General features: G+C 44.2%; 1 protein-coding gene across 1 annotated transcript in view; it reads right to left on the reverse strand.

Moving 5' to 3' along the window:
- The window catches only part of UMODL1 (uromodulin like 1), a 50,460-nt gene that overhangs the window by 18,079 nt on the left and 7,539 nt on the right, over positions 1 to 24,842 (reverse strand). Inside the window, exons 3-11 of the mRNA XM_059818161.1 lie at positions 20,262 to 20,368; positions 17,690 to 17,882; positions 16,735 to 16,875; positions 13,800 to 14,054; positions 12,285 to 12,397; positions 9,949 to 10,168; positions 6,269 to 6,406; positions 5,551 to 5,727; positions 1,792 to 1,904 (exon numbers count right to left, since the gene is read on the reverse strand). Of these exons, the coding sequence (XP_059674144.1) occupies positions 1,792 to 1,904; positions 5,551 to 5,727; positions 6,269 to 6,406; positions 9,949 to 10,168; positions 12,285 to 12,397; positions 13,800 to 14,054; positions 16,735 to 16,875; positions 17,690 to 17,882; positions 20,262 to 20,368 (1,457 nt within the window). The remainder of the gene's footprint in view (positions 1 to 1,791; positions 1,905 to 5,550; positions 5,728 to 6,268; positions 6,407 to 9,948; positions 10,169 to 12,284; positions 12,398 to 13,799; positions 14,055 to 16,734; positions 16,876 to 17,689; positions 17,883 to 20,261; positions 20,369 to 24,842) is intronic.

Below are 24,842 nucleotides of genomic sequence, written 5' to 3' on the forward strand. Positions count from 1 at the left end.
TGCCAATTTAACCACATAGCACTTAAGTGCTGGGGCAGCTCTATGCTGAAGAACATCATACACATTAGGATTTATAAATCCTCTGAGTTGTAGATGGTGGCTCCTAAGAGGTTTAAAAAAGAATCTCTGGCAAAGTTTATTTAACTGGAACCTTATAGTGCTTTTAAAGCCCATGAAACTTTCTTCACTTACTTTAAAGGATCAATTTCTGGCCCTTATAACCTGAAAAGAAAATATGCAGATCTTTTTGTTTTCCTGAACTTCCTTTTCTTTGGCATCTAGAAACACAACGTTTGTAATACAACACTCACAACGTATTTTGCCATGTAGAGTAGCTTTGATACTATAACCTATATACAGTGTCTCAGAGGTAGATGGAATCAACGCTAACACCTCTCGCCGGCTGAGCCGCAAAACTGGTGCACTGGAAAAAGTAGTTAGTTCCTTATAATCACAAGTGTTCATTTTCTGCCTGAAACTTTGAGAATTGGGTAAAACTGACACAAAAACTTACTTTAGTTCCTTTATGTAATCATTTTACAAATTTTCGAAATATATTTGTATCGATGATTTTCTGGATTAAGGTATCTGACTGAATAGCCCATGAAGAAAATATATTCATTTTACTCCATTTTAATATTATGCTATTCCAAAATAGCCTCGGGCAGAGAGATGCTGAATGAGAGTGAGGTCAGTGGAAAATTGTTCCCTTTTCACTTTGCTAATCATGTCACTCTCATTTTGTGACTGTTTTTCTGATGTGACAGCTTGGGGCCGAAAAGACTCCAAGAAAGCTGTGCTCCGCTAACGCATCCAGAAAGGTGCAAACTGGTAACAACCGGTGGGAAACTTATTTGGTATCTAAGAAAACATCATGCACAGCTAAATGGATCACGCTTTTCCCTCCTTGCGGTCGTCTCTAACTCCATGCTGGCCTGACCTCTGCCCGAACACATGCCGTTGTCAGTGCACCCGCTGCGGACAGCTGTGCTTCAGTGACAGGTTGCAACTCTGTACACAGTGAGAGTTTGGGGAGGCTTCTGCAGGATTTGAAGATTCATATGACTGTCAGAGATGGGTTTATCATCACAGTTATCAAGGCCTCTAAAAACACAGACAGTTAAGAGGAGATAGGGAAGGCAATAAAGCAGCCCAGCATAACCCGTGGTTTTCCAAGCACAGGTGTGTTTGAGTAAACACCAGCAGGAACAAACTTATAAACTCACTAAGAAATTAGGAGAGTAATACTGTCAAAGGCAATGCCTGAGAATTAGGAGAGCATTAAAAGCGCAGCTGATATAGCAGTGTGCTTTGATATCCTGCACTCTAATTGTAAGTGAGGGCAGAGGTGACTTACCAAGAAACCACTCCCTTTCCAGATACAAGGCTCCAAAAACAAGGACAATTATAAGAAATGTCAGCCTTAAAATAATATGACAAAGGGTAATAACAATCATACAGTTCATTAATATACCACTGTGCAGGGCAAGGATATGAGAGCACTTTGCAAATATCCATTAACTTTTCACCACATCCCTGGAGGAAATCAATAAGCCAGTATAACAGGCTAGGAGAAGCAGAGGAAATGGAGGCACCAGTGAATCCCTAAATCCTGATCTCACTCTAAAACATGGCTGCATGCTCATCCTGCAGTCTCAGACAGTCAGGGGGACTCAGATCTTAAAGGTGTGTCAAGGGATGCACATGTGACATACAGCCTTTATGGGAAAAAGATCATACACATGGTTTCACTGAGACCAGTAACAGGTCACGTCATTCTTAGCCACTTACTTCATCAACAAAGAGCTGTGCAAAGGATTGGTATTCCTCACTGCTTGTATTGTTAAAGCCCGGAGAATATTTCACGTTGGTTATCCGTACTGTGCCACTAAGTTTCTGGACAGCTGCAAAATAAGAAAAAGACAATGTATATACATGTTCCATGGACTGCAGTGCATGGACAAGTGTGTGACAGTCACTGGCATGCCTAGCCACACAGGGTATGCATCAACTCGTAACAGCAGAAGGCCAGCCCTCTGAAATGTAGCCAAAACCCCAATGCCTAAACACAGGCATCCAGCACCTTAGTCTGCCCTCTCTGGCCCCTGGATGCCTCTCAAGAAGGGCACAGACCTTTTGTAGGTCTTATATCTGCCAGCTCTGCCTTCGATGCTCTGGGGTATCTGAAATGTTGCTCTACAGCTATGTTCAGGCACCTGAATTGCTCTCCTAGACTCAGCTAACTGTCCCAGCTCCCTCTACATGCAATAGAGCAACTCCACTCCCTCCAGAGAGCAAAACATTCCAGCACCAAGGTTGTCCCTCCAATCTCAGAGGAAGGCTAGACTGCTGCCTGAGATTAGACATCTACGTTTAAGCAGTAAAATGAGATGAATCCCAACAGAGTGTGCGCCTCCTCCCTGAAGTTGTATCTGCTGAATCATATTAAGGCAGTCTTAAATGTTTTAGGTCATTTCTCACTATCACTGGTTTTGGCATTGTTACTACAGACACTGAAGGTGATCACAAACAGGAGAGAAGGGGCTTCTCAGGACATGATTCATACCCCTAGCATCCTTTTAGTGGCTAGCCAGGCAAGCTAACTGCCATCACCCAATACCATGACCGTTGCCAGCCAATTGCCTTCACACCACCTTCCAGCTGCTAACAGATCATCACTCCTAGCATACCAAGATCTAACATTTCAATGTTTTATATTAATATAGGATAGTCTTCACCAAAGACCTCAAGAGCTCTATCATCTGGCTAAGGATTCAGTTTAAAATTGTTTCTGGATCAAGTTACCAGTCTTTACTTTCTGGTGCACCAGCTTGCTTTCCTCCCTACACACATCTGTCCTGATTTCAAAAGTATATAAGGCACCAGGTTCCAGCTCTGAGACTGTCAGACTCCTATACTGAGTTTTAGTCTCCCATATTAGCTGCTTTTTCTGAAGCAGCAAGAATTGAAAAGCAGGGCTCTGCATAAACTCTGTGGACCACATTGCATCAAAGTTGGTTCTAGTCATACTGGGGACAATAATCCTTTGAGCCAGGACAGGTACTGGAAGAATAGAAATAGTCATCAAGTAAAGCTCTGCAGGGGAGAGGAGAAAGTCATGCCTGCGTAAAGCAAGCCGCTGAAGCAGACTTCCTTTATCCTAGCATACTTCTGATCCCAAAGGAACCCTCACCACCACCAGTCAGATCAAAGGATTTGGGCTTTCTTTTTGCTATGGCTTGTCCTGTCATGTGAACATATGTATTTAGCAGACGATAAACCACATTCAGTTATCTGATGGTGAGAGGGGAGAATGTTCTGAACAATTTTTGAATGGAAAAAAAAAAAATCAGTATTTAAAAGACATGACAGACTATGAAGACGTGGCTGAGGTTGACCCTCCAGGTCAGAGATGTTGCCACAAGGAGGAGCTACATATTAAATGTTACCAAACATGGATTTTTGCCCTCTGAATTTCCTGCCTCGGGCTGGTGAGATACCACTATGGTGGTTCTTCTTCTTGTTCCCCAGGCATAATCCCTTCACAAGCTTCTTTCCCAGCAAAAGCACTTGGCTGAAGATTTGATTCACCAGGAAAAGAAAACAAGTTTTTTATAAACTGAACTTGTTTGTGTAGAATTCTTCAATTTGTTTTCCATCTGGAAGAAAATGACCTTTGGGTTTTTGTCATTTAAAATTAGCTATTTTGATATTTTTTTAAAAATGAACATTTTTTGTTTTCATTAAAAAAAAAAAAACACCTCACATTTTTTTACTCTTCCCTACATTGAAAGGGGGCTGGGGAACAAAAAGTAAAGCAGTAAATGGAGCTTTTCAATTCAGGTCAACATGTTGTTCAGTCCAAAATAATTTGTTTCTTCCAGTTGGCCACTGAGGTCCCAAATCAGCTATTTGCCCAGCTCTGTTCCCAGGTTTCACCAATGCCAGGCAGAGTGAAGGATACAACATGAAGAAGAGAGAAGACAAAAGCTGGATGGGGGCATTGGCATGGCTGCCCAGAGCTTAGCAGGACGGGAGAAGTGGACACTGTGGCACTGGTGATCAGGACTAGTGGTACAAGAGAGGCTGGAGAAGCAGCAGAGCTGGCCTTACACGGCTGAAAAAGAGGTTTTCTAGGGAGAAAGGAATGAGGGAGAACCAGAAGTGGGGCTGGATGAGTGGAGACCCCCAGGAACAGGAGATCATAGGGGAGGGAAAGAGGAGAAAAGAGCAGAGGGCAGTGCAGTTTGGGATCGAAGAGATGTGGAGGGCATGAGAGGCAGAATAAAGACAGGCAGAAACAAAACTGAAATAGGTATCACTTACTAACACACTGAAGAAAAATGCATTTAGTGATGGGCAGAGACAGCAGCATTCCTATCCCAAACAAAACTGTAATTTAAAGACCAAATCTGACTCTCACCTTGAAATATGATTCAGCTCCAATCAACAGAAAAATCCCCTAATTAGCTGCAATACATCTGCCCAAACCCAAGCAGATGAAGCCCTCCCCGCCAGCCTAGTTACTCTCAATTACAGCTCTTGAAAAAGTGGCTCACGGGTTTCCAGGCAGCTCCTCCCTCACAGGGGATTTGCAGGGCTCTGCCTAATGCATCCTCCGCTGAGAGGAATAGGAAGGCAGGTTGTTTGCCTTCCCGGGTCTCTAAGGTGGCTGCTGCTGCAGTACCCTGGTGCCAGAGCGTGGAGGAGAAACCAAGGTGTGTGGCAAAAGGACAAGCAGCATGTTTCAATGAGCCACGCTCAGAGCACTGTACAGTTTGCTTCATCTGCTTTGAGATGAAGAAATGTAACATCAATAAAACTGCCAAATTACCAGAAAGAGAAATTATTTTGACATGCTGGTTTAGAAAACAGTACCAATTCCTGCAAGAAAACAATTTTGACATAGACAAACTAGTTTCAGATGCCCTCATCCCAGACCACTGATTCCAACTGTGCATCTTTCTGGACTCCGAGTGCACCACGCGTGCAGGTCCCTGCCAGAACCATACTCACTGCGATCCACGGCTGGGCCTGGCATCGGGCTGGGAGCTGGAGAGGCGGCGGGCAGAGCTGGTGACCCCAGGGCTCCAGCGTGTTTCTCTGACCAAGAGCTGTTCTCTCTTCCTGTCTCCACATATGCTCTGAGAGTGGTGTTGAGGGTGGGAACGCCAGCATCCCCTGCGGCTGGCAGAGCTGTACCAGGACCACCCTGAGAGCTGGCCTGAGGCACACCAAAAGCTGTGTGACTTCTAGAGGTACCAAAGGCCGTTTGATTTGGAAACACCAGCAATGGCGAACTGAGTTGCTCCTGCCCAGCTGTGCCCATGGGCGCATTTGTGAGAGCAGCCCCTTGCTGCAATGCACCGGGGGAAGCCTCTGCCACAGAGCTTCTCTGCGACGCGCTCATGGCCAGTTCCTTGCTGGCTGTGACCCCTGTGGCCGTGGGACTGTTGTCCCTGCCAAAGCCCATCTGTGGTGCCAGGCCTTTTCTCCAAGCGGCTGGAGGAGCTCTGGTGGCAGAATGACCATGGGACACTTGCTTGTCACCCAGGGGCAGTGCAGCAGGGAGGTGTACGGTGGTGCTCATCTCGGAGCCTACAGCAGCCACCATCTCAGTGGTGGCAGGGGAAGCAGGGGCTGCAGGGCTTCCTTCTTCAGGAGCAAACTCTGTGCTGTTTGTTAATTCAGGAGCTGTTGTTTCAGTGAGAGGGTCCACAATCTCACCTGCAACACAGCAAATGCACATTGAAACGGAACCTCAACTGGATGAGGAGGCACCAGGGCCTGACCTGAAAATGGGGCTGAGACCACTCAGCCACATATAATAGTGTTACAGAAACAGGTCTTGGTTATTTCATTAACACATTGTAGCATACGTGATTTTTACGGTGTTGAATCTGGTTTGTGCCTACACAAAGAAGCAGGTTTGATTCCTGGGTCTCCTCTTCTGGTTGGGAGGGCATGGATCATTACAGTGGGAGGAAATTAGCCACAGACATACCAAAAGAGGAAAAAGTATGTGTCATGTTTCTCAGCAGTCAGTCATTAGGCTAATCAAGAGAGATTTAATTTGAAGACACATATAATGTTCACCTTCACGTTCAGAGACAGATCATATATACTCCTTCAGCCAGAGACTGCAAAGGTGCATCTCTATACACATTGTGTGCTATAGAAAGAGTTGCAGTAAAAGCAGAGGTGGAAAACCACAACTCATTCCAACCTTTCATGGTGAAGAGGAACTACATGCCAGTCTTTTGCTCACCCTCACAGTTTCTTCCAGGTCGGGATGGATTAGTATCCATGGTTGTCTTGCATCTGCACAGGTACGAGCCCATCAAATTGATACACTCTGCAAACACAGAGCAGTCATTCTCGGCATGAGAAGCACATTCATCCCAGTCTGTAAGAATAAAACGAGAACATCGGTCAGACAGCCTCCCTTCTGGCTGCATTAAGCTAGAAATAATCATAAAGTAGTCTTTTCTTCAGTTTTTGAATTTATGAATGTGGTCTTCCTTTTTCATCATTTACCTGATAGCCAAGCTCTGAGTGATGCAGAACACTATCTGTTATTGGCACTCTCTCACATAAAAATAAACCTGTGTCCTTGTGCTCTGAAAAATATTTTCTCCAGGTAAAGACTTTTTTAATAATTTTTTTAGAAGTAAACATTTATTTGAAGTGAAAAAAATATTGTAGGTTTGTACTATAGGCATATCAAAAGCATCCATTATACTGCGTACAGTACCTCCAGACACATCAGGTAATGAATAGATCTGTTACCACTAGCTACCAGTAGATAGACTATTAAATAGAGACTTAATCCAAATAATTTTCTGCTTCAAATAAAAGGTAAATGCAAGTAAATCCCACAAGAAACACTCTTCAGTTCTTAACGGAGGAAGTGCTAAGGGCAAAAACTCTTTTTAGAGAAGATTTCTTCTCAAAGGTAATACTGTAAAACCATGACCCTCTTTCTGGTAGTCTCAGAAAAGAGATCCTGCTTCATCAATGCATGAATATGCTCTAAGGGTGTTCCTTATGTCTAATTTCAGCTGCTCTGAATCAGTTAGAGATGCTTCTTTCCTGGAGTTAAAGACCTATTTTATTGCCAAGTCTCTTAACTCTTGAGGGATTTAGATCTGGAGTCTTGTATTACTATTTGCACCCTGTTCCAGCAAACATGCAAAGGCCAAGTTAACGCTTTGAACATGAATAATCTCAGTGAATCCCATGTGAGCCCTCCCTGTTTGCACTCCCTTGTGCATACACCTTCACTGCCTCAGGGCTGTAAGCGAGGAAGAGCAGAAAACTAGACTGAAAACTGTGCCTTGGGACAAATAATTCTGATCAGAGGCTGGAAAACTGTTTTGAACAATGCATTATCATAAGTGCTTGTTCTGCAAACATGCAGAGATTAATCATTGTGATTATTTCTCCTAAACAAAGTCCCATTCTAGAAAGAGAAAGCACAGAGCAGGTGTGTGCATGCACATACATGCATTCATCTTTCTGCTTGCAGACAGTCTTCCCTTTTTAATTCCTTCCAGCTAATATTTCAATTCTTTTTCTTTTCTTCCTCATTAGATAATGTTGTATCCATGATTGTTTTCATTAGACAATTTCATGTGCCTATGGCCAGCATCTGCATATTATGTTACAGCCCAAGCCACTCAGCGGGAATACAGAAGTATGCAGGATTGACTAAAGCACCGGCAATGAAAGTGCTCTCATTAATGCCTTATGATGCTATGAGGTAATTGTGACTCTGGATGGCTTCAGACACCATCTGAGAGATGCTCCCGTGCTAATTGCCAAATAACTTACATTCACTGGCTCCATTGTCTCTGAGGGTTTCTTTCTCATCACTTAGCATGGCTTTTTAAGCAAATTCCTTCACCTCTGATGGCCACATTCAATCACGCATCAGGCCAAAATACTTATGCTCTCTTCTCAGCGTTCACTGGTGCTAGTACATCACTCATGCACATACATGCAACACACATGCTGCACTTTTTTCCTCTATAACCATTACATCTCAGCCAAGGTGCGCTCTGTGCTCTCTTTCTGCACTCTTGATATCTCTCCGGCCTTTCGCGTTTGGCAAGTGCCTTCCCCACACACACCCCCCTCAACAAACAGTCCTACTCCAAGAATTATAAAAAAACCCCCTTTGTGTTCACTCTGCTTACCTGTAAGAGGCACATGCAATGGGTAAAAATCTGTGAAATTCCTTGCCTAATGATGTTGCAGATGCTAAAGGTTTGCATGACTTCATGGGGAACCCGTGGAGGAGAAACCCAAAGAAATCACTTTGGATTCAGGGAGTCCTGGAGCTGAAAATACTTGGTAGCTAAGAGAGTTTTAGTGAGAGGCATCATCTACTCTTGTCATATTCTTACACTTCTCCAGGAATTGGCTCCTGGCTGCTGCTGAGGATGTGATAATGTGCTAGGTGGATTTTGGACCTGACTCGGCACGCATCCCTTTCTCTTTCCTTACCATGCCTCACACAACAGACAGCCATTTTAGTGACTCTATTAATCATGGCAGTAAACTTAAAAATTTATGAGTCTACAAAGAGAGGTGCAATTGCTCCGCTGCCTTCATTTGTGCTATCCCTTCTGACTGCTCATCCTTGCTGTTTCAAATTTGAATTACCTGATCTGCCACTGTCACTAAACCAAGCACATAGCGTCCTGATGGCCAGGCTCCACAGAGGGTCCAGGAGGCATTGCTCCGCTGGTGCAAGAGGAGCTGTGCAGGCTTACTGCGAAAGGCCACATCCCAGGGCTCTCAGGGATCAGGAAGCAATACAGCCCGTTATACAAACCTTTCCTTCATGTGCTGCACTCGTTCACCTTATTTTCCACATTTGACTTTAGGAAACTCATGTCAAACAAATGCTTGTTTGGGCAGAGGTAAGAAATAGAACCCTTTTCTCTACCCCTAAGGAGAAGTTGGCTGTGCTCCTGGCTAAGAGTGGTGCAACTGGAAGCCACCTGGCTTTCTGCAATTAAAGTAACAGTCCAGAGCTATTGCTTTCTTCCTCCGTCCTCTTTCGGTCCCAGGATCAATAATATTTGTAAACTATTTTGTCACACATCAGCATCTTGCAATTCAGTATCTGCTACCACTGTGATATTTGTAGGCTTCAGGAGCAATTTGTCTCTTCTGTTGTTTTCCTGTCCTGCTCCCCTTAACCTCCATACGTCTGCAACTCCAAAGGGCATTTTCCCTGATCACAGTAAAAAAGCTTTTAAGGGCTCAGTGCACTGGGGGAGAAGAATAACCCATTCTGTTGGCTTTGGCAACAGCTCTGCCAGCTGGGAAACCTGAAGCCAGAACTTAGTCCTTTGAAGATAAAAATGGTGATTACTGAAGATCAAACAAAGGCCTAGTTTAAGATAAATTCCATACGTGCTTCTTTAGTCCTATTCACTGAGAGGACATTTGGGAATTTCTCTGGCTGGATTTCTATAGTGAAAATGTTAGATTTCTTTTCTTAAACCCTGTCCCAAGTACAGCCCCACAGACTTGAAGCACAAAACTGTCTAGAGGGCATGTGTATGCTAAAGGCTACAAATATTCCACAGTAATTCTATCCACAATTCAGTGAGAGAAAGATATGGCAAACTTCCAATGGCTCACAAGGAGGAGAGAGGAAAATTAATAAGGAAGTCAAGGGCTCCGCTCCTCCTTAAACACAGTGGAGGGAAGCAGTGCCTGCAGGTACCTGGGGACAGCCAATGTTCCTTCTTCTGACCTCTTCTGGGCTTATGGATAAAAGCCCACGGAGGAGTTCTCATGTCACGGTTTTCCCTCCAACAAACCGCTGTAAGCTCCACATACTTTGTCTCTCTATAAGAATGCTGGTGATACTGTGTATGATCAAAATACAAACCCTGTTTTGTTGTTTGGAAGAAAAAAAATTAAAATTACCTTCTACTGCAGTGTTTTGCTGATCCACCAAGAGTGCAGAGCCATTGTATAGGTAAGAAAGCACCAGGGCAAATGTGGAGGCATCAACTGGGAACTCAGGGTCCTGCACAGTGATTCTGAGCCTCACAATGATGCTTCCAGCTTGCAGGGATTCTGTCTGCACTTTCAGCTTCCCAGATTTGTATAAAGCAGAAATGTTGGCTGGAAATGAATTTTCAAGCTGAGCAAAGGGAGAGAAGCATCAACAATTAGGAGCCCAACAGGAATAGCTCCTTTTAAAACTGAACTATAGTGGTACCACTGTAAAGATTTATATATGCACAACATCATAGAAAATGTAAAAAGGTAAGTTTCAAAGTGTTTCATAAATCTTACTTTTCAGAGATTATTGAGGCACAGAGAAGTATGAGTCTCCTTGGTGCACCTAGTTACCCTCCAAAATGGTACCCATCTGACCACTGGTTTTGTAAAACAAATTTCATTTTGGCTCAGGGGAGCAGAATTCCTTCTGCCCCTGTTTGCATGCATCACAGCTGAATTGGCCCCAGTAAGTCTGCATGCTTGATGTTAGCTCTGTAAGCTTTTTTTCCCCAAGCTCCCTATGTATTCACCTCTGCACTCCCAGACACTGGAACTTGGTCATCTCTGCTGTTGCTGGAGCAGACTCTGGCTTGATTTTTGCTGCTACGAGCTAGCAGTCCCCCAGGCAGTACCCAGGCAGAGTTTGACACTTAGCATCAGCCAGGGGCCTGTCCCAACAGGCAGTCTGAATGTGACCGCCATACTTTGGAAGACCCAGCTGCATGGATGCAGGCTGGTTTGTGCCAATTGGTGTCAGTGTCAGAGAATGGTTCAGGACGTTTCATTCACCAGTATGGGCATAGCTTTAGCTCCTAGGGATTATTTGAAACTCACCAGTCCAAGTCCAGCCTGCAGCTGAGTCTAATGACAAAGAAATCTCAGGAGGAGAGACAAGAAAAATGGGGGTGCATAACTTCAAGAAAATGTGTTTGAGACAGCCCAGCTTCAAGGCAGTATCACATTTATGGTTGATTACCAATCTGGTAAGTAGACACATCAGTTGAACAAACGGTGTTACTCCGAACATTAAAGCTGGCATACTGCTGTCAATATTTGAACTGTGCAGCAGTTGGCAGTTTTGCCTTATATCTCTAGAAGGCATCTCTGTGCTTGAGCCTTTTGTTCCTACACACACCTCAAAGTATGCCTTTGAGCACGCAATGCAGCATCACAAATCAACACAGCTTTGCTCCCTTTCAGCCAGAGTTTGCTCCAAAAATTCCTACAAATAAGCTGTTTAACTGATCTAAGTTCAGATCAGGGTGGGGAGGCAAGAAAAAGAGAGGAGAGAGGAAGTGAGAGGATGTTGTGCTCCCAAACACCCAGGGAGGCAGAAGCAACACAGATGGGCAATGCTCCTTTTCCTTCCCAACCTCATGATGCCAACTAGATCTGCATTAGTCTCAGAGAGGATTCACTGACAAAAATCCTCTTGCACAACAAAAGCAACTAGTTTGCAGCTATGGGAAATAAAACCATGTCAGGGAGTTCAACTTGCAATTTCTCATGAGCAAACAACTCTTCTGTGCTGCCTTTGAAAGTATAGCTCTATTATTGGTATTTTTCCTTGGATTTATAGTCATGTATGTTTATGAGTCCCCCTTTGTTTTGGGAAAGTCTAGTTTTGGATGGAGATTCCAATTCCTCTGTATGGACCCTGTTATCCACAGTAAAACTGTAAGAGATTGCTGAGTCTGAAACGTCCCCCCTGTTTGGGAAGCTGAGGGCTGGTAACAGACTTCATGACTCAACTTTTATTTATGGTTGATTACACCTGAGCATGGACAGTGGCTACATGTGTGCATGCAATGAATGGGGCTGGAGAAGAAAGCCTGACCCGGTCACTTTTCCTTAAGAATAAAGAGCTTTGAGAGCAGTCAGACATTTATTGAGAGGACAGCGCTGAAATGAATGCCAGCAATGTCATTTCAATAATCCATTAAAAAGCCTCAAGCCAATTTAGTGTCAGTTTATTGCCAAACTAAAGATCCAAGGAAAGGAGTCCCTGTTGCATGCCTGCATTTTTAATTCCTTTACTCTTCTGTAGGAGAAAATTCTCATTGGCTCCATTGCTAATAAGGCTAAGGGCTTGTTCTGTTTAGTCAGTTGAATTTTGTTTTAATTATAAAGAAAGGTCATAGGAAACAGTATGATGATTTTCAAAGGATATTTCAGCCAGGCATAAAATCCACTATTGCATTAAATAAATTCTAAATTAAAAAAATATATATTACACACAGATATTTTAGCATTACCTCTGTAAGCAACAGTCTTGAGAATTCTTCATATGCTGAGCTGCTGGCATTATGGAAATCATCAGTGAAGTTGTAGTTGAGAATCCTCATAGTAATACCAAATATCTTGGCCTCTGTAGGACACAATATTAAAACACACACTGACAAAGCAGAAGAGGAAAGGATTCAGTCAAACATGATGTACCCAAACCAAAATCTCAGATGATGGAGGGAGAAGGGGGAAAGAATTTGAGAGAGTTTGGTATTAAACTGAGAAAATAAAGCCAACGTCCTGCTACAAGCGTCCTATACATCAAGGAGATGCACTTACATCAGGTCCATAAAGATACTTAGGTGCCTCATTACAACTGCAGAACTGGGTATAGACATAGCCTTGTGGACCTGACCCTACATAACTCCTGCATTTAAGTTACATCCAGGGTTGAATTGCCTGTGAGTTCACATCTGGTCCACCCGTCACAATTATGTTTTCCTGATTTTGGTAGTGTGGATAGTATGACTGAAAATAATAACAAAAAACAGCGTGTGCCACTTGTCTGGTAAGCCCTGACAGATAACGTACAGAGCACGTGAGCCAAAACCAAGAGCCAAGGAACCTATTAACCACTTTAACCTGTATAAACAATCTGAGGCTGTTACTCTTTGGACTGATCTTTGGAAAACTTTTCTTTTTCTCAAGGGCTCCAACTTCATACTCTGAAGTTCAGCCCCCTGTTTCTGTAACCACTAGACCTCCTACTTTCCCTCTACAGAGGGAGTAATTTCCTTCTGACCCAGAGTGGAGTCATCCCTCATCTGATCAAAGGGAAAGCTCTTATGGATAAACATAAACAGCAGCATTCTCACTGTGGCTAGTATTAAACGGTTCACTGCCTGCTTTTTGAAGAAAATGTGGAGAGATTTTTTTTCTTTATTTGTGTGAAGGTTTAGGAAATAGTTTAAGGATAACTGAAAAGCAAAATTATATTTGATCAATACACTAGGGTCTCAGGGAGCTAGCATCACTAGCTAATTGAACAAAATTATGCAGGTATTCTGCAAGCTTTCTTACACAGCCTTTGTTACTCCCTTTAATCCTGGTCACTCACAAATACTCAACCAAATCTGGCCTTCCTCCGGGCACTCTTGTTAACTCAGCTGAGCCCTTGGCAAACCGGATGATGGGATTTCTCACTGGTCACAGCTGTCAACCAGGAAAAATGGGGCCTGATGGGAGACGGGTGGCAGCAGAATGCAGTGCCAGGCACCAAAAAAAAAAAAAGTGTTCTAGCTTAGCCTGATATCTGTAATAGTCTGAGTCAGCTCCAGCACTGCTTTATCAACTAAAGCCAGAGCTCTGCTGCCTGGTAGTCGGGATTGCATAAATGCTGGGGTGGAGGAGAGAAGAAGTGCTGAAGGAGGTGGAAAATGGAGTTCCGGGTGGACCAAATGGATCATTGCTGAGCTGCAAGTGAGTGGAGAAAGACAGAAAGAGAAAGAGAGAGAAATTATATATATTTTAAAGTGACTATTTACCTGTTTTAACATTTTGATGGGAGATGCTGGTTTTTCCACAGGTTTCATAGCTGATCTCTACTGAATACATCACACCTGCTTCCAGTCCAGACACATCCATTTTCATTTCCCCTGTCTTCAAGTTTTGTATAACCTCTTTGCCCTTGAACACTTGGACTTGGAAAGTATGGTTCAGAGAAGAAGCGACATGCCAGGACATTTCAAAACTGTTGCTAGTAACGCTGAAGATTCGGTGGTTTCTAACTGCAGAGGGATCTATTGCAGTCCCAGGAAGAGTCATCACAGAAAAATCAACATTTCATGTTTAAAGCATTGTGCTATTCTAAATTCATTATAGACAAGCACTTTCACAATCAATATGGGATGCTCCTTCTTACATTACATCAGGACAGACTCTGTCTCTCTCACAGTACGAGGTACCCTTATCCATGAACCATCCCATTAGGGTGATTAATCGGGTGCTTACTCTTTTTACTTCTTTTTGCTATACCTATTTGTGTTGAATCTCTAGTAAAACTAATAATTAGCCAGTGTTCAAGCAACAGAATAACAGGAACAATAATTAGCCAGGTTCAAGCAACAGAAATAAGTTTGGAATAGTGAATCTCTGTACTCTACATTTGTTGACACCTTCTGTGCCTCTTGTCACTTTAATCATCAAAATGCACCTCTTCAGGCAAAGGCTGCCTTGATTTATGCCTGGAAAAACCCCACAGACACCTGCTTTTACAGGCTGGGGGCAGAGTGGTGGGCAGCAATTCACCTATTTACTCCACTCTAGTCCAGTGCAATCATTGTCATGTCAATGGGAAAAGACAGGAGCCTTCAGAGATGATTCCTTTCCTCAAAGGCAGAGGAGGTGTCTAAATTGGGTAGGATGAATTGCCCTCCAGCAGAACCTGTCTGTCTCTACTAACTAGAGAGAGACCCCAGACTTGACACCTCTCCTGTAGACAAGCTGGGGTCAGGTGAGACGAACATCATCCCCCACGCTAACCTAGAGACCATGGCATGCTGCTGCCACAACTTCAATTCTTTCATGCTAATGGTTAGCCTGAGAAAAAAGTTTGTTTTCTTAAATTGTTTCAATAGGACACAATCGTTTCCAGGCCTCTGAGCCAGGTGGCTGCCAAACACCCCAAAGCCATACCACCCCTGCTCTAGAAAGACTTGCGCTTCATTCCTCTATCTTCAGCTTGGATCAGAAGTTGTGGATGAAGATCAAGAGTATCCAGCCTGTCTCTCTGAACTAGGCAAAGAACTACTTAAAGCTATTTCCTCCCTCAAGAAGAACAGGAAGTTATTATAAAAGCATTGTGATAACTCTCACCTGAAAGGGCTGAAGTCACCCATATAAAGACAAATCTACTGGGGTTTGTTCCCACCATAGTCCCTCAGACAGCTATCATGTATAACAGGGACAGTATTCACAAAGGCTAACTTCAGTGTAGAGTAGCTTTGGCCGACCTCCCTGATTCATGTTCCCCATCAACATCTTCAAAGCAAGAGTCCCTCATCCTGGTGGCTGTGGCCAGGAGGAGCTCCTGTGAAGCTCCTCCCACACCTTGTCCCAGGACAAGCCTGCGACATACAGTGATCTGGGTCCAGGGCAAATGAGTGGCGCTGGCCTTGCACAGCCCTCACTGGCATACTTCTTGCGCTGGAGGATTATCCAGCACAAGCCATATGATGGAACCTGCACTTGAATGGTTCACCAGGCACAGGTGGCTCAAGAAGCCAGCGCGGCCAGCTCCACTTCCAGGAGGCCAGTTCCCTTCAGTAGCCAAAAGAATAACAGTGGCCTTCTTCAGTGGTCACAGCACTACAGACCCCGATTCAAATGTCTTGTTGGGGGACCCTCTCTCTTTCCGTTTCCATAGGTGGAGATTCACTCCAAAACTCTTACCAGCTTCTGTGAACACCCTCCTGTAACTCAACCAGCCCCAGGACAAAGGGAATAAAGAGTGGCTGAATTAAAAGCAAGACAATATTAATGCAAATCCAAGGTTACTTACAGCACCCAGCATCTGTAGTTTGGTTTGTCATGGAAAAAAGACTTGAATTACTTATAGACTGAGAGCTATTGCTCGTGTTAATGAGATCCAACGCTGAACTTGGAGTAGATGCTGCTATGTCTAGGGGAAAAATAGTATTATCAAAGAGTTAAAGCATTCCTAACCAAGCAAATCCAAAATAATACCATTCATGTTTTCTGCAGGTGAAAAGCAGCAATAGAAATAATATAGAAATTAAAATAAACGTATTATCATATCACAAAAGCATAAAGTAATACATTATCTTAATTTTTGAGATTAAAGGATTGTAAAATTGTTTTCTAACCAAAGCATTGAATCTGCAAGCACTTATTTATCTCATTATCTTTAAGCCTGTTAGCATGCCTGTTGATGACTGCAGACTGTAAGTACATGCCTCTATAATTTGCTGAACTGGTGCCGCAAAGTATTATTTCACCCATTGCCAAACTCCACCTGCCTTCAGCAGAGGACCCTGTATAATCCAGGGGGGGATTATACAACCACTGAGTCCCAGCTGCAGTCACGCAGTCAAAATGGGAAGGAGAGTTCATGTACAAATAGTGTCACTAATTGGATTTCCCCAGGAGGCTGGGGAGGTGTACTGACACTGAGTGACTTGCTCTGAGAAGCAGTGAGGGTCTGAAGCTAGAGGGTTTGGCAGGTGAGTGAGGACAGCTGAGGGTGAGGTAAGAGAAACTGCCAGGTACTGTGAAATATATACACTGCATTGCAATCAGGAATAGCTAACAGCTGGCTTATGTGGCATCTTCTCCCAACAGGAGGAAAAGGGGCACTGTGTGCTCCAGAAATCCTTGCCTTGCAGGTGGCTCCTGCGATAGACCACAAAGACCTGCAGAAGCGTTCTCTGTATTTCCCAAGGTGAGACCTATGTTTCTTACCTTCCTTTCTTGGGCTCAGTTGGTGAGGGTTGACATCTGCATGTTCGTGTTGAGGGTCACAGCTGTAATAACCCTCCAGATTTACACAGGTGTTTTTCTCGGGACAAGCGTTGAATTCAGCATAGGAACATTCATTGACATCTAGGAAGAAGAACACACCTTGCATAGATATTGATAGCAGTGTGAAGATTTTTCTGCAATGTGTAAATCTGAGTGTAAATCTGCAGTAATTCTGCTGAAGCAATTCTGAGTGTATATGGGTGCAATGAAATCAGAATGCTGCCCTTCCCCAAAACTAGCCCCCATTCAGTTATAACCCCATCACTTTTTACTCCAGATCGTTGGAATAAGAGGACAGTTAGTGGCAGCTCTTGCTTACAGTTGCAGGGTGTCATCCAAATATAAGAGATGTCAATGGCAGGGAGAAGGAGATCTACCCAGGGATTTCACTGAAAGTTGGACTGAGTTTTCAAAAGTAAACACAGAATAAGAAGTGATGACAACAGTGGTTATGGATGCATTTCAGGGGTGAAAATGTTCAGAAAACTACACAGTAATAAGTAGATAAAAATAACTTAAACCAAATATATTTAAATATTTACCTAACATTTAAAAAGCAGGTAGTAATAAGCTATGGTAATTGACAGACTATAAATACTCCTTGTTTCATGCAAGCTACTGGAAGTAATACATGTCTATAAAAACAGACTATATCTACTTCCTAAGTATACTTTAAACACTTTTTTTAAGAGCCTATTTAATACATCTAATGATTGTGCTACAAATTTTGAACACCTTTGTTTTTTCATATGGTTAGGACCATACTTGCAAAGTTTACAAGATTCACTACACTACTTTTGAAAGCAAATTGATAGTCGTACAGATGAAATCACAAGTGAAGATGGATGAAGCCCCCTGAAAAAGCTTCCCCTGTGACAGGATTATAATAATTAACCTTGCACTTCTGTGTCAATCACTTCATACACACGCTTCACAATGTCCTTCAAGGAAGAAGAAACCTCCGCTAGTGGAGCTGGCTGATGCAGTCCAATGAGAACCTGGGAGGCCACTGTCCCAGCGTATACTTCTGCACGGTTACTCTGGATATGGTGCACAGAGGCATTCAAGGGCTGTAATGCACCAGTAATCTGGAAAACAAGGGAACAAAATCTCATTTCCTTATCAGGACAACTGTATGCCAATGAGGCATAGCCTATGCAATGCTTATCATTATAATCTGAGTGTAGAAAGCACCAATTCAGAACCCATAGCAAAGTGGCAACATTTAGGTCTGTATTTATGCAAGGTGAGCTCTTCTTATTATCACATTTCACAACAGAGTTACAGGACAGTGATGCCAAGCTGAGGGAGGTGTGGAGCTTCATGTCAGATCTCAAGTAGTTACGCAGGAGGATGCAACCCACAAAGCTAAGGAAAAAGTCTCTTTGGCTTGTAATGCTTAAACATCAAAATCTCAATAGACGGAATATACTTTAGACATGCTATTACAATTCATAGGTAATAAAGCTGTCCAACACTTCTTACATTAAGCAACTAAAAAGACTGCTGGCAAAGGGAATAGAAAGAGAAAGAAGAAAAGCAATAGACTGAGCAAGAGGGCTGGGACTAAGAGCCGCAGAGAGACCCCAGGACTGACCAAGTTGTCACAGCTGCAAGTCAGGGATCAGAGAAGGGACATGGTGGTGGCCTGAGCGTTAGGAGTCAGTGAAACAGACAGGGCCTGGAAGACATTCCTCTGAGCAGTAGCTCATTGCAAAGCTTCAGTTTATATTTCCTATTTTTGAGTTTTGACTTTGCCATAGCTTGCTTTAGACCGAGATATGAAAGTCTCGTCGATCATTGCCCTCTATTCCTTACTATACAGCAACAGGACCTGGGTTCCCCACTTTTTCTAGGATATGAGAAGGGTGAATTCAGGTAGGAGGAAGAAGTAAATTCATGCAACATCCCCATGCTACTGCTACCTTCTATTCTTTTGCCCGTCAGTGCTAGCTGATGATGGGAGAAGGGTTTCTTTTGCTACTATCCCACTCCCAGCAGGAAACTGGGGAGGAGTAGAAATAAAAATGGCGGGAAATAGGGAACTGCCCTCTTGGGTACCTTTCAAAGGCCACATCCAAGCCTGGTTTTCTCCATGGCCTGGTGATATGTACTAGGGAAATGCTTCAGGTTTATGGCCTGGAGGGTCTTTGTCCTAGTTTATTAATCCATTTCCTAAATACCGCTTAGAGGACAGAGCGAGCCCCCCCTGTCTGAGCGTGACTTTAGTTTGCAGCCTGGTTCTTCCTGCAGCTGCTCCTTTCGGGAAGCGTGCCTCATGCCTCTGCTAGGGCTGTGTTTTTCTTGGTTACCTCGGACTCTTGCCACCCGCTGTCTTGGGGATAGGGAAAGCAGGCCGTGCTGCTGTCGCATGGCCGTGCACGCATTGTTGTCAATGCTGCTGCTAATCTGTGCACAAGGCAGAGCCTCGGTCCTACAGCAAAAGCAACACCCTGCTGTCTCCCCCAGCACTGCTTCTGTGGCAAGAATGGCAAAGAAACACCCTTGACCCAGACACAGTTCCCAGCCATAATCCTGGGGTTTCACAGTGAAACTTCTGGCGCCGCTCTTATGAGGAGCGGCTGAGGGAGCTGGGGTTGTTCAGTCTGGAGAAGAGGAGGCTGAAGGGGAGACCTTATCGCTCTCTACAATTACCTGAAAGGAGGTTGCAGAGAGGTGGGTGTTGGCCTATTCTCCCAAGTGACGAGTGACAGGACAAGAGGAAACGGCCTCAGGTTGCGCCAGGGGAGGTTCAGGCTGGATATTAGGAAAAATTTCTTTACTGAGAGAGTGGTGAGACACTGGAATAAGCTGCCCAGGGAAGTGGTGGAGTCACCATCCCTGGAGGTGTTCAAGGAATGTGTGGATGAGGCATTGTGGGACATGGTTTAATGGGCATGGTGGTGTTGGCTGATGGTTGGACTTGATGATCTTACAGGTCTTTTCCAACCTTAATGATTCTGTGATTCTGCCGTTCTGTGCTGAGTCCACCTGCCATGTAATTCCCAGTGCCATAGATCAGGTTTGTCTCTTGAAAGGTTTAACGCAAAACTCCCTATCAGAAAACATCTCTCTTTGCACGCCTTGAGATCTGCACCCTGTGGGTCATAGACCCAAAACTGAACTGAGCCAGAGCTGGAGCAAGCAATTCTTAAGCAGGAAAAAAACCCTATATTTCAGAATGTCTTTAAATTGCCCTTGGAAGAGACCAGAAAAATTTACTAAAGAAGCTGATAAATCAATGTTACTTGAGCTCCTTGAGGATGAGGCTGACATTCACCAATTAAGGATAAATTAGGGCCCAAAAAATTACCTGGCAGAACAAAGGGGGAGCGACTGGCTGGCAAGGTTATGCCCAGCACAGAGGACTATGAGACCCCTCCTGGGCTGGACCAAGAGGTGGTTACTGAGTAACAGAAACGTGGACGCAACAAGCAACACACGGGAGTGTTCGTGTTTGTACATACCATGGAGTGCAAAAGGCGCGAATGATTCAGAAGGTGGGAATCCACTCTGATTAATTCAGTAAAATCCATTTTCACAAGCACTGTCACGTTGTACCAGAATGTTCTTCCTGAAGCATACAATATAAAAGAGTCCCGTCATCTCAGGTCTGATGCTATAGAAAGCAACAGAGCTATAGGAAGGCTCTGAGAAGCTGAAGCAAGCTTTAACTCGGCAAATATGAAGGGCCCATGTACAGCCATCAGCTACAGCCTCATTCACCATATGCCACAGGCAGTGGTGCCAACGAGGAGAAAAACCTGAGCAAGGTCCACTGGACCTGCAGCACCCACGGTTCAACAATCGCGGGTGCAAGTACTGAAAATTAATATCGTGGAATCAATCCAAGGCAGATTCACGTATTTGTTTTATTAAGAGCTATGGTAACAGTTTTCCTGCCCACTCCCACCCTCAGAAGGAAAAATTAAGCGTCTTTCTATTAGAAGCAGTCTTAAGTTTATCAGTAACATACCCTCTGGCATTGGATCCACACAGCCTGCTCCTTTGGATGAGTTGCAGCATTTTTTAAGCCCTGGACATTCAGTATCGAACGTGCAAGGATAATCAGATGTTTCCACGTTCTCCATTGGACAAATACCAGGTCTTGAGGCAAATACACTGGATCTATTGAGTGCTAAGTAACAAAAACATTTCTGAGAACAAAAATACAGAAAATTGTTTCCATAAAATTGTGCTATTTAATTTACAGCAAACAGCTCCTCCTTGTTTTAGAAGTGTGTCTGTTCTGAGATTTTCATGGGGAGAAAATAGCAGCCTAATATACTATTATTTCATTTCAAGAGTGTAAATTTTCTCAGATTTTTCTCTCGTTCATGACATTTCTGTTACAGAAATTTTGAATTTATAATTTTCCATTAATAATTATTTATGGATGGATAGGTAGATAGATAGATAGTTAGTTAGTTTCTGAATGTGGAAACGTTGTAGCACTGCAAAACAGAAAATGTGCCTGATGTCAGCTATGACTAATCCAAATAATATATAATGATCAAAGGAAACAGGTAATGTCTAAGCTAGAAATTGGGAGTTTTCATTTAACCTTTTGTTGCGACAAAGTTAACCTTTAGTTATAGTAATTGAAGATGTTACGTGAGAGCGGAGACAAAATGCTGTTCTTGAGTACAGTTCAGTGGGTTACAGAGAGGGGCAGGAGATCAGAACTGAGCCTGTGATCTGCAGCCTGGCAGCACCCGCTCCATATCAGCCAGCCAGCCACCCCGGGAGGTCAGTAGCCTGTGCCGGATAGCCCTGCAGAGAGGGCAGCTAAGGCAGAAGGTTACTGCATCCCAAGTCAAGGGCAGACAGTGGTCCTGGCTCAATGCCAGCACATACTCTTTTCTGGAGGAAAAGAAAAAAATATTTCTACGAATATTGCTTTCACCCACACTCTCAAACATAGCTCCAAGTAATGCTCAACTCTAGCCTTTCCAATCAACCTAAAAGATTTTTCTTTTCTATTCATTTCGTGCCTACAGGTTTTTGATCCTACAAACTCATGATCCATTCCTGGGCAATTAAAGTCATCCACTGGACATGCAGTCGTATTTGCATAAAGAAATAGCCTATTAAGACCAGTGGTTTTAAGTCTATGGTCCATGCCTTTTTGGGCGCCCCAAAGTATGCTTGTCAAGGGTCTCTGAAAGGTAATTAAGAAAAGTAAGCATAGCTTAGGAATGGTGGTCCACACCTCTGCTGGAAAACCTGCCAAAACCCACAAGCTGGACAACAGTGCACTGAGTTGAGACCTCTCAGCAGCACGCAGGTTACCTGCAGGTGTAATTTCAAAGATATGCATGCAGAATACATGGGACAGCACTTTCCCACACTCTTTTATATTGTATTTGATACACTGTGTGTGTATACTTTGTGTGCACACAGTCAACAAGCACAAGCTTTAACAGAGGTGTGAGCATCTTTCAAGTAGAGTTGGTGTTAGACCCACAAGAGCTCTGGGCAGCAAATTAGGAAACACGACCCCCATCCCCAACCCCAATGACAGGCTGACTGCCCTACAGGGAGCAGGATTAGTCCTGCTACCTAATGCAGCCTAGTGTGGGCACCTTCACGCCTGCAAACCAAGGGCCGTTAGTCTTCCCCAGGACTAACTCTGCCTCCAAAGTTCGTTTGGAGTCATAGGCCTAGGTTTGCAGTGGGAGGACGAGAAAAATAAAAAAATCAACCCTGTGGAATCTTACTCAAGTTACTTATGAGTCCAGCAAGCGCCAGTAGTCTTACTCTACTTCCCAGCATGGACCAGGAACCTCTGCTTCTGGCTCTGGGGCTGGGACTATGGGCCATTCCCCCAAACAGGTCCTACTGCTAGAAAGCCTCTTCCCAATTTCTAGTCTAAAGCCACAATAATGTGTGATACAACCTCAGTTGCCCTCAGATGAGTCCCACACACATTCCCAGTCTCACACAATTGCTCTGTCCCAGCCTCCCATGCAGAGAGGCTAAGCAGCATCTTTCACTGGGAGCTTGCACAGACATGACCACCACAGGATTTCCCTGCGTTAGTACATCACCAGTGCTCCTTACTATTCAAACCAGGTGGATCTTGGTAAGCTTGACACAAGCATCTAAATCTCTCCAGCTCTGAGATTCAGGTGCAGTTCAAGCAGGTTTGACGTTCCAAGCAGTTTTTCCCACCTGGGTCTTTTTTGGCATGTTTAAATGCAATGTAAAAGATTTAATGAGTCACATGCAATCTCAGAATACACTATTGAATCCTGGCCATGTGCCATACTAGACATTTATCTAAAATCAGAAGGTCATCATTTTCACATCAGCGGAAACAGAGATGGATTCACATCACATTTCTGCCTAATTGTACAGATACAGATGCACTTTGAAAATTCGATTTACACTCTCCACTTCAATCATCTTGGGGACAGTCACCTAACAAGCAACGCTGCCAGCACTGGGGAGCAAGCCAGCCAACTCCTCTGTCAGTTGGATAAAGTATAGGCTTTTCTCCTCCCTTATTTGCATAAATGTACAGAAGCAGAAATGCAGCACCCAGTGCTTAGCAACGAAAGCTCAGTTACCAGCCTGCCAGCATGAGAGCTGCCCGGTCTGCTGTGAACGCAGGATGCAGGGATCTCCCAGGAGACAGATGCTGAGGGACACCATTAGCTCAGCCATAACCCTCTTCCTCTCTCTCCTTCCACCTGGAGGGGCTGGGTTTCACCCAGAGGGTGCAGCAGAGCCAGGGACCAAAACCCTGCATTTGTCTCAGGCATCAGAAGGTGGAGACAAATCTATGATATTATAGAAAGAGCTCCTGGCACAGCCTGTTACAAAGGCAGACTGTCAGTTTTCATCACATGACGCTGTTTTGCGGGGTTGGGGTCTTTGAGCAATGCTAGTCTTTACCTGCTCAGATGGATGCTTTCCATCCCAATTGCCTGTCCGAAGGTAAAATGGGATGCAGGGCATGTGCTGGTTTAGCATCTGAGAAATATTTAATACCTTTTCCTGAAAAGACCTATCATTCACTAGACATATTCAGGAGCCATGGAGTGAAATTCGGCAAGGACACAGCTGTTGGACAGTGGAGGAACATGGCTGTCAGAACACAAAATCAGACTGTGCATGCTCAGAATAAACTTAATGAAATTTAGCCACTGCCACCTCCAACAGGTTCATCCCACCGGCACCACCGCGATGTGGCCATGCTCTGCCCCATTGGCACTTGCACTGGCAATCGGTGGAGAGCTGGCAGTGGCCTCCGGTGAGCCCGCAGCTCAGATGCAACTCTGGGTACCCCTGCTTTCCCTGGGGCCTGCTGGCGACAAGTGGGGTACACCTGTCTCAAAGGGGGAAAAGGATCTTTGCGCAGGAGTTAGCAGGGCTCGTGGAAAGAGCTTTAAACTAGATTTGAAGGGGGAAAGGGATAAAACCAGGCTCACTAGAGATAAGCCTGGGGGCAGCACGCCAATGTTTGAGGGATGGTGTGCTAGCCAGATCCTTCAGTCTGCCATTTCAGTGGAGGTGAGGGATGGAGATCCACAGGGCAGCAAAGACACAAGGGTTATTGATGTGTTAGAAGCCATGGAAGCACCTGAGAATGGTCACATAGGAATTAGGGCTTCTGCCCCCAAAAAGGTGGCGGGATTAATAGCCCAACTAAAGTGCATCTACATCAATGCACGCAGCATGGGCCACAAACAGGAGGAGCTGGAAGCCATTGTGCAGCAAGAAAACTATGATACAGTTGCAATCACGGAAACGTGGTGGGATGACTCTCACAACTGGAGTGTTGCAATGGATGGGTATAAACTCTTCAGAAGGGATAGGCAAAGAAGGAGGAGTGGTGGGGTAGCCCTATATGTTAGGGAGTGTTTTGACTGTCTAGAGCTCAATGATGGTGATGATAGGGTTGAGTGTTTGTGGGTAAGAATCAGGGGGGAGGCCAACAAGGCAGATGTCATGGTGGGAGTCTGTTATAGACCACCCAACCAGGATGAAGAGGCAGAAAAAATACTCTATAAGCAGCTGGGAGAAGTCTCATGATGGCTAGC

Source organism: Gavia stellata, chromosome 1, assembly GCF_030936135.1.
Source record: "Gavia stellata isolate bGavSte3 chromosome 1, bGavSte3.hap2, whole genome shotgun sequence".
Lineage (NCBI taxonomy): Eukaryota > Metazoa > Chordata > Aves > Gaviiformes > Gaviidae > Gavia > Gavia stellata.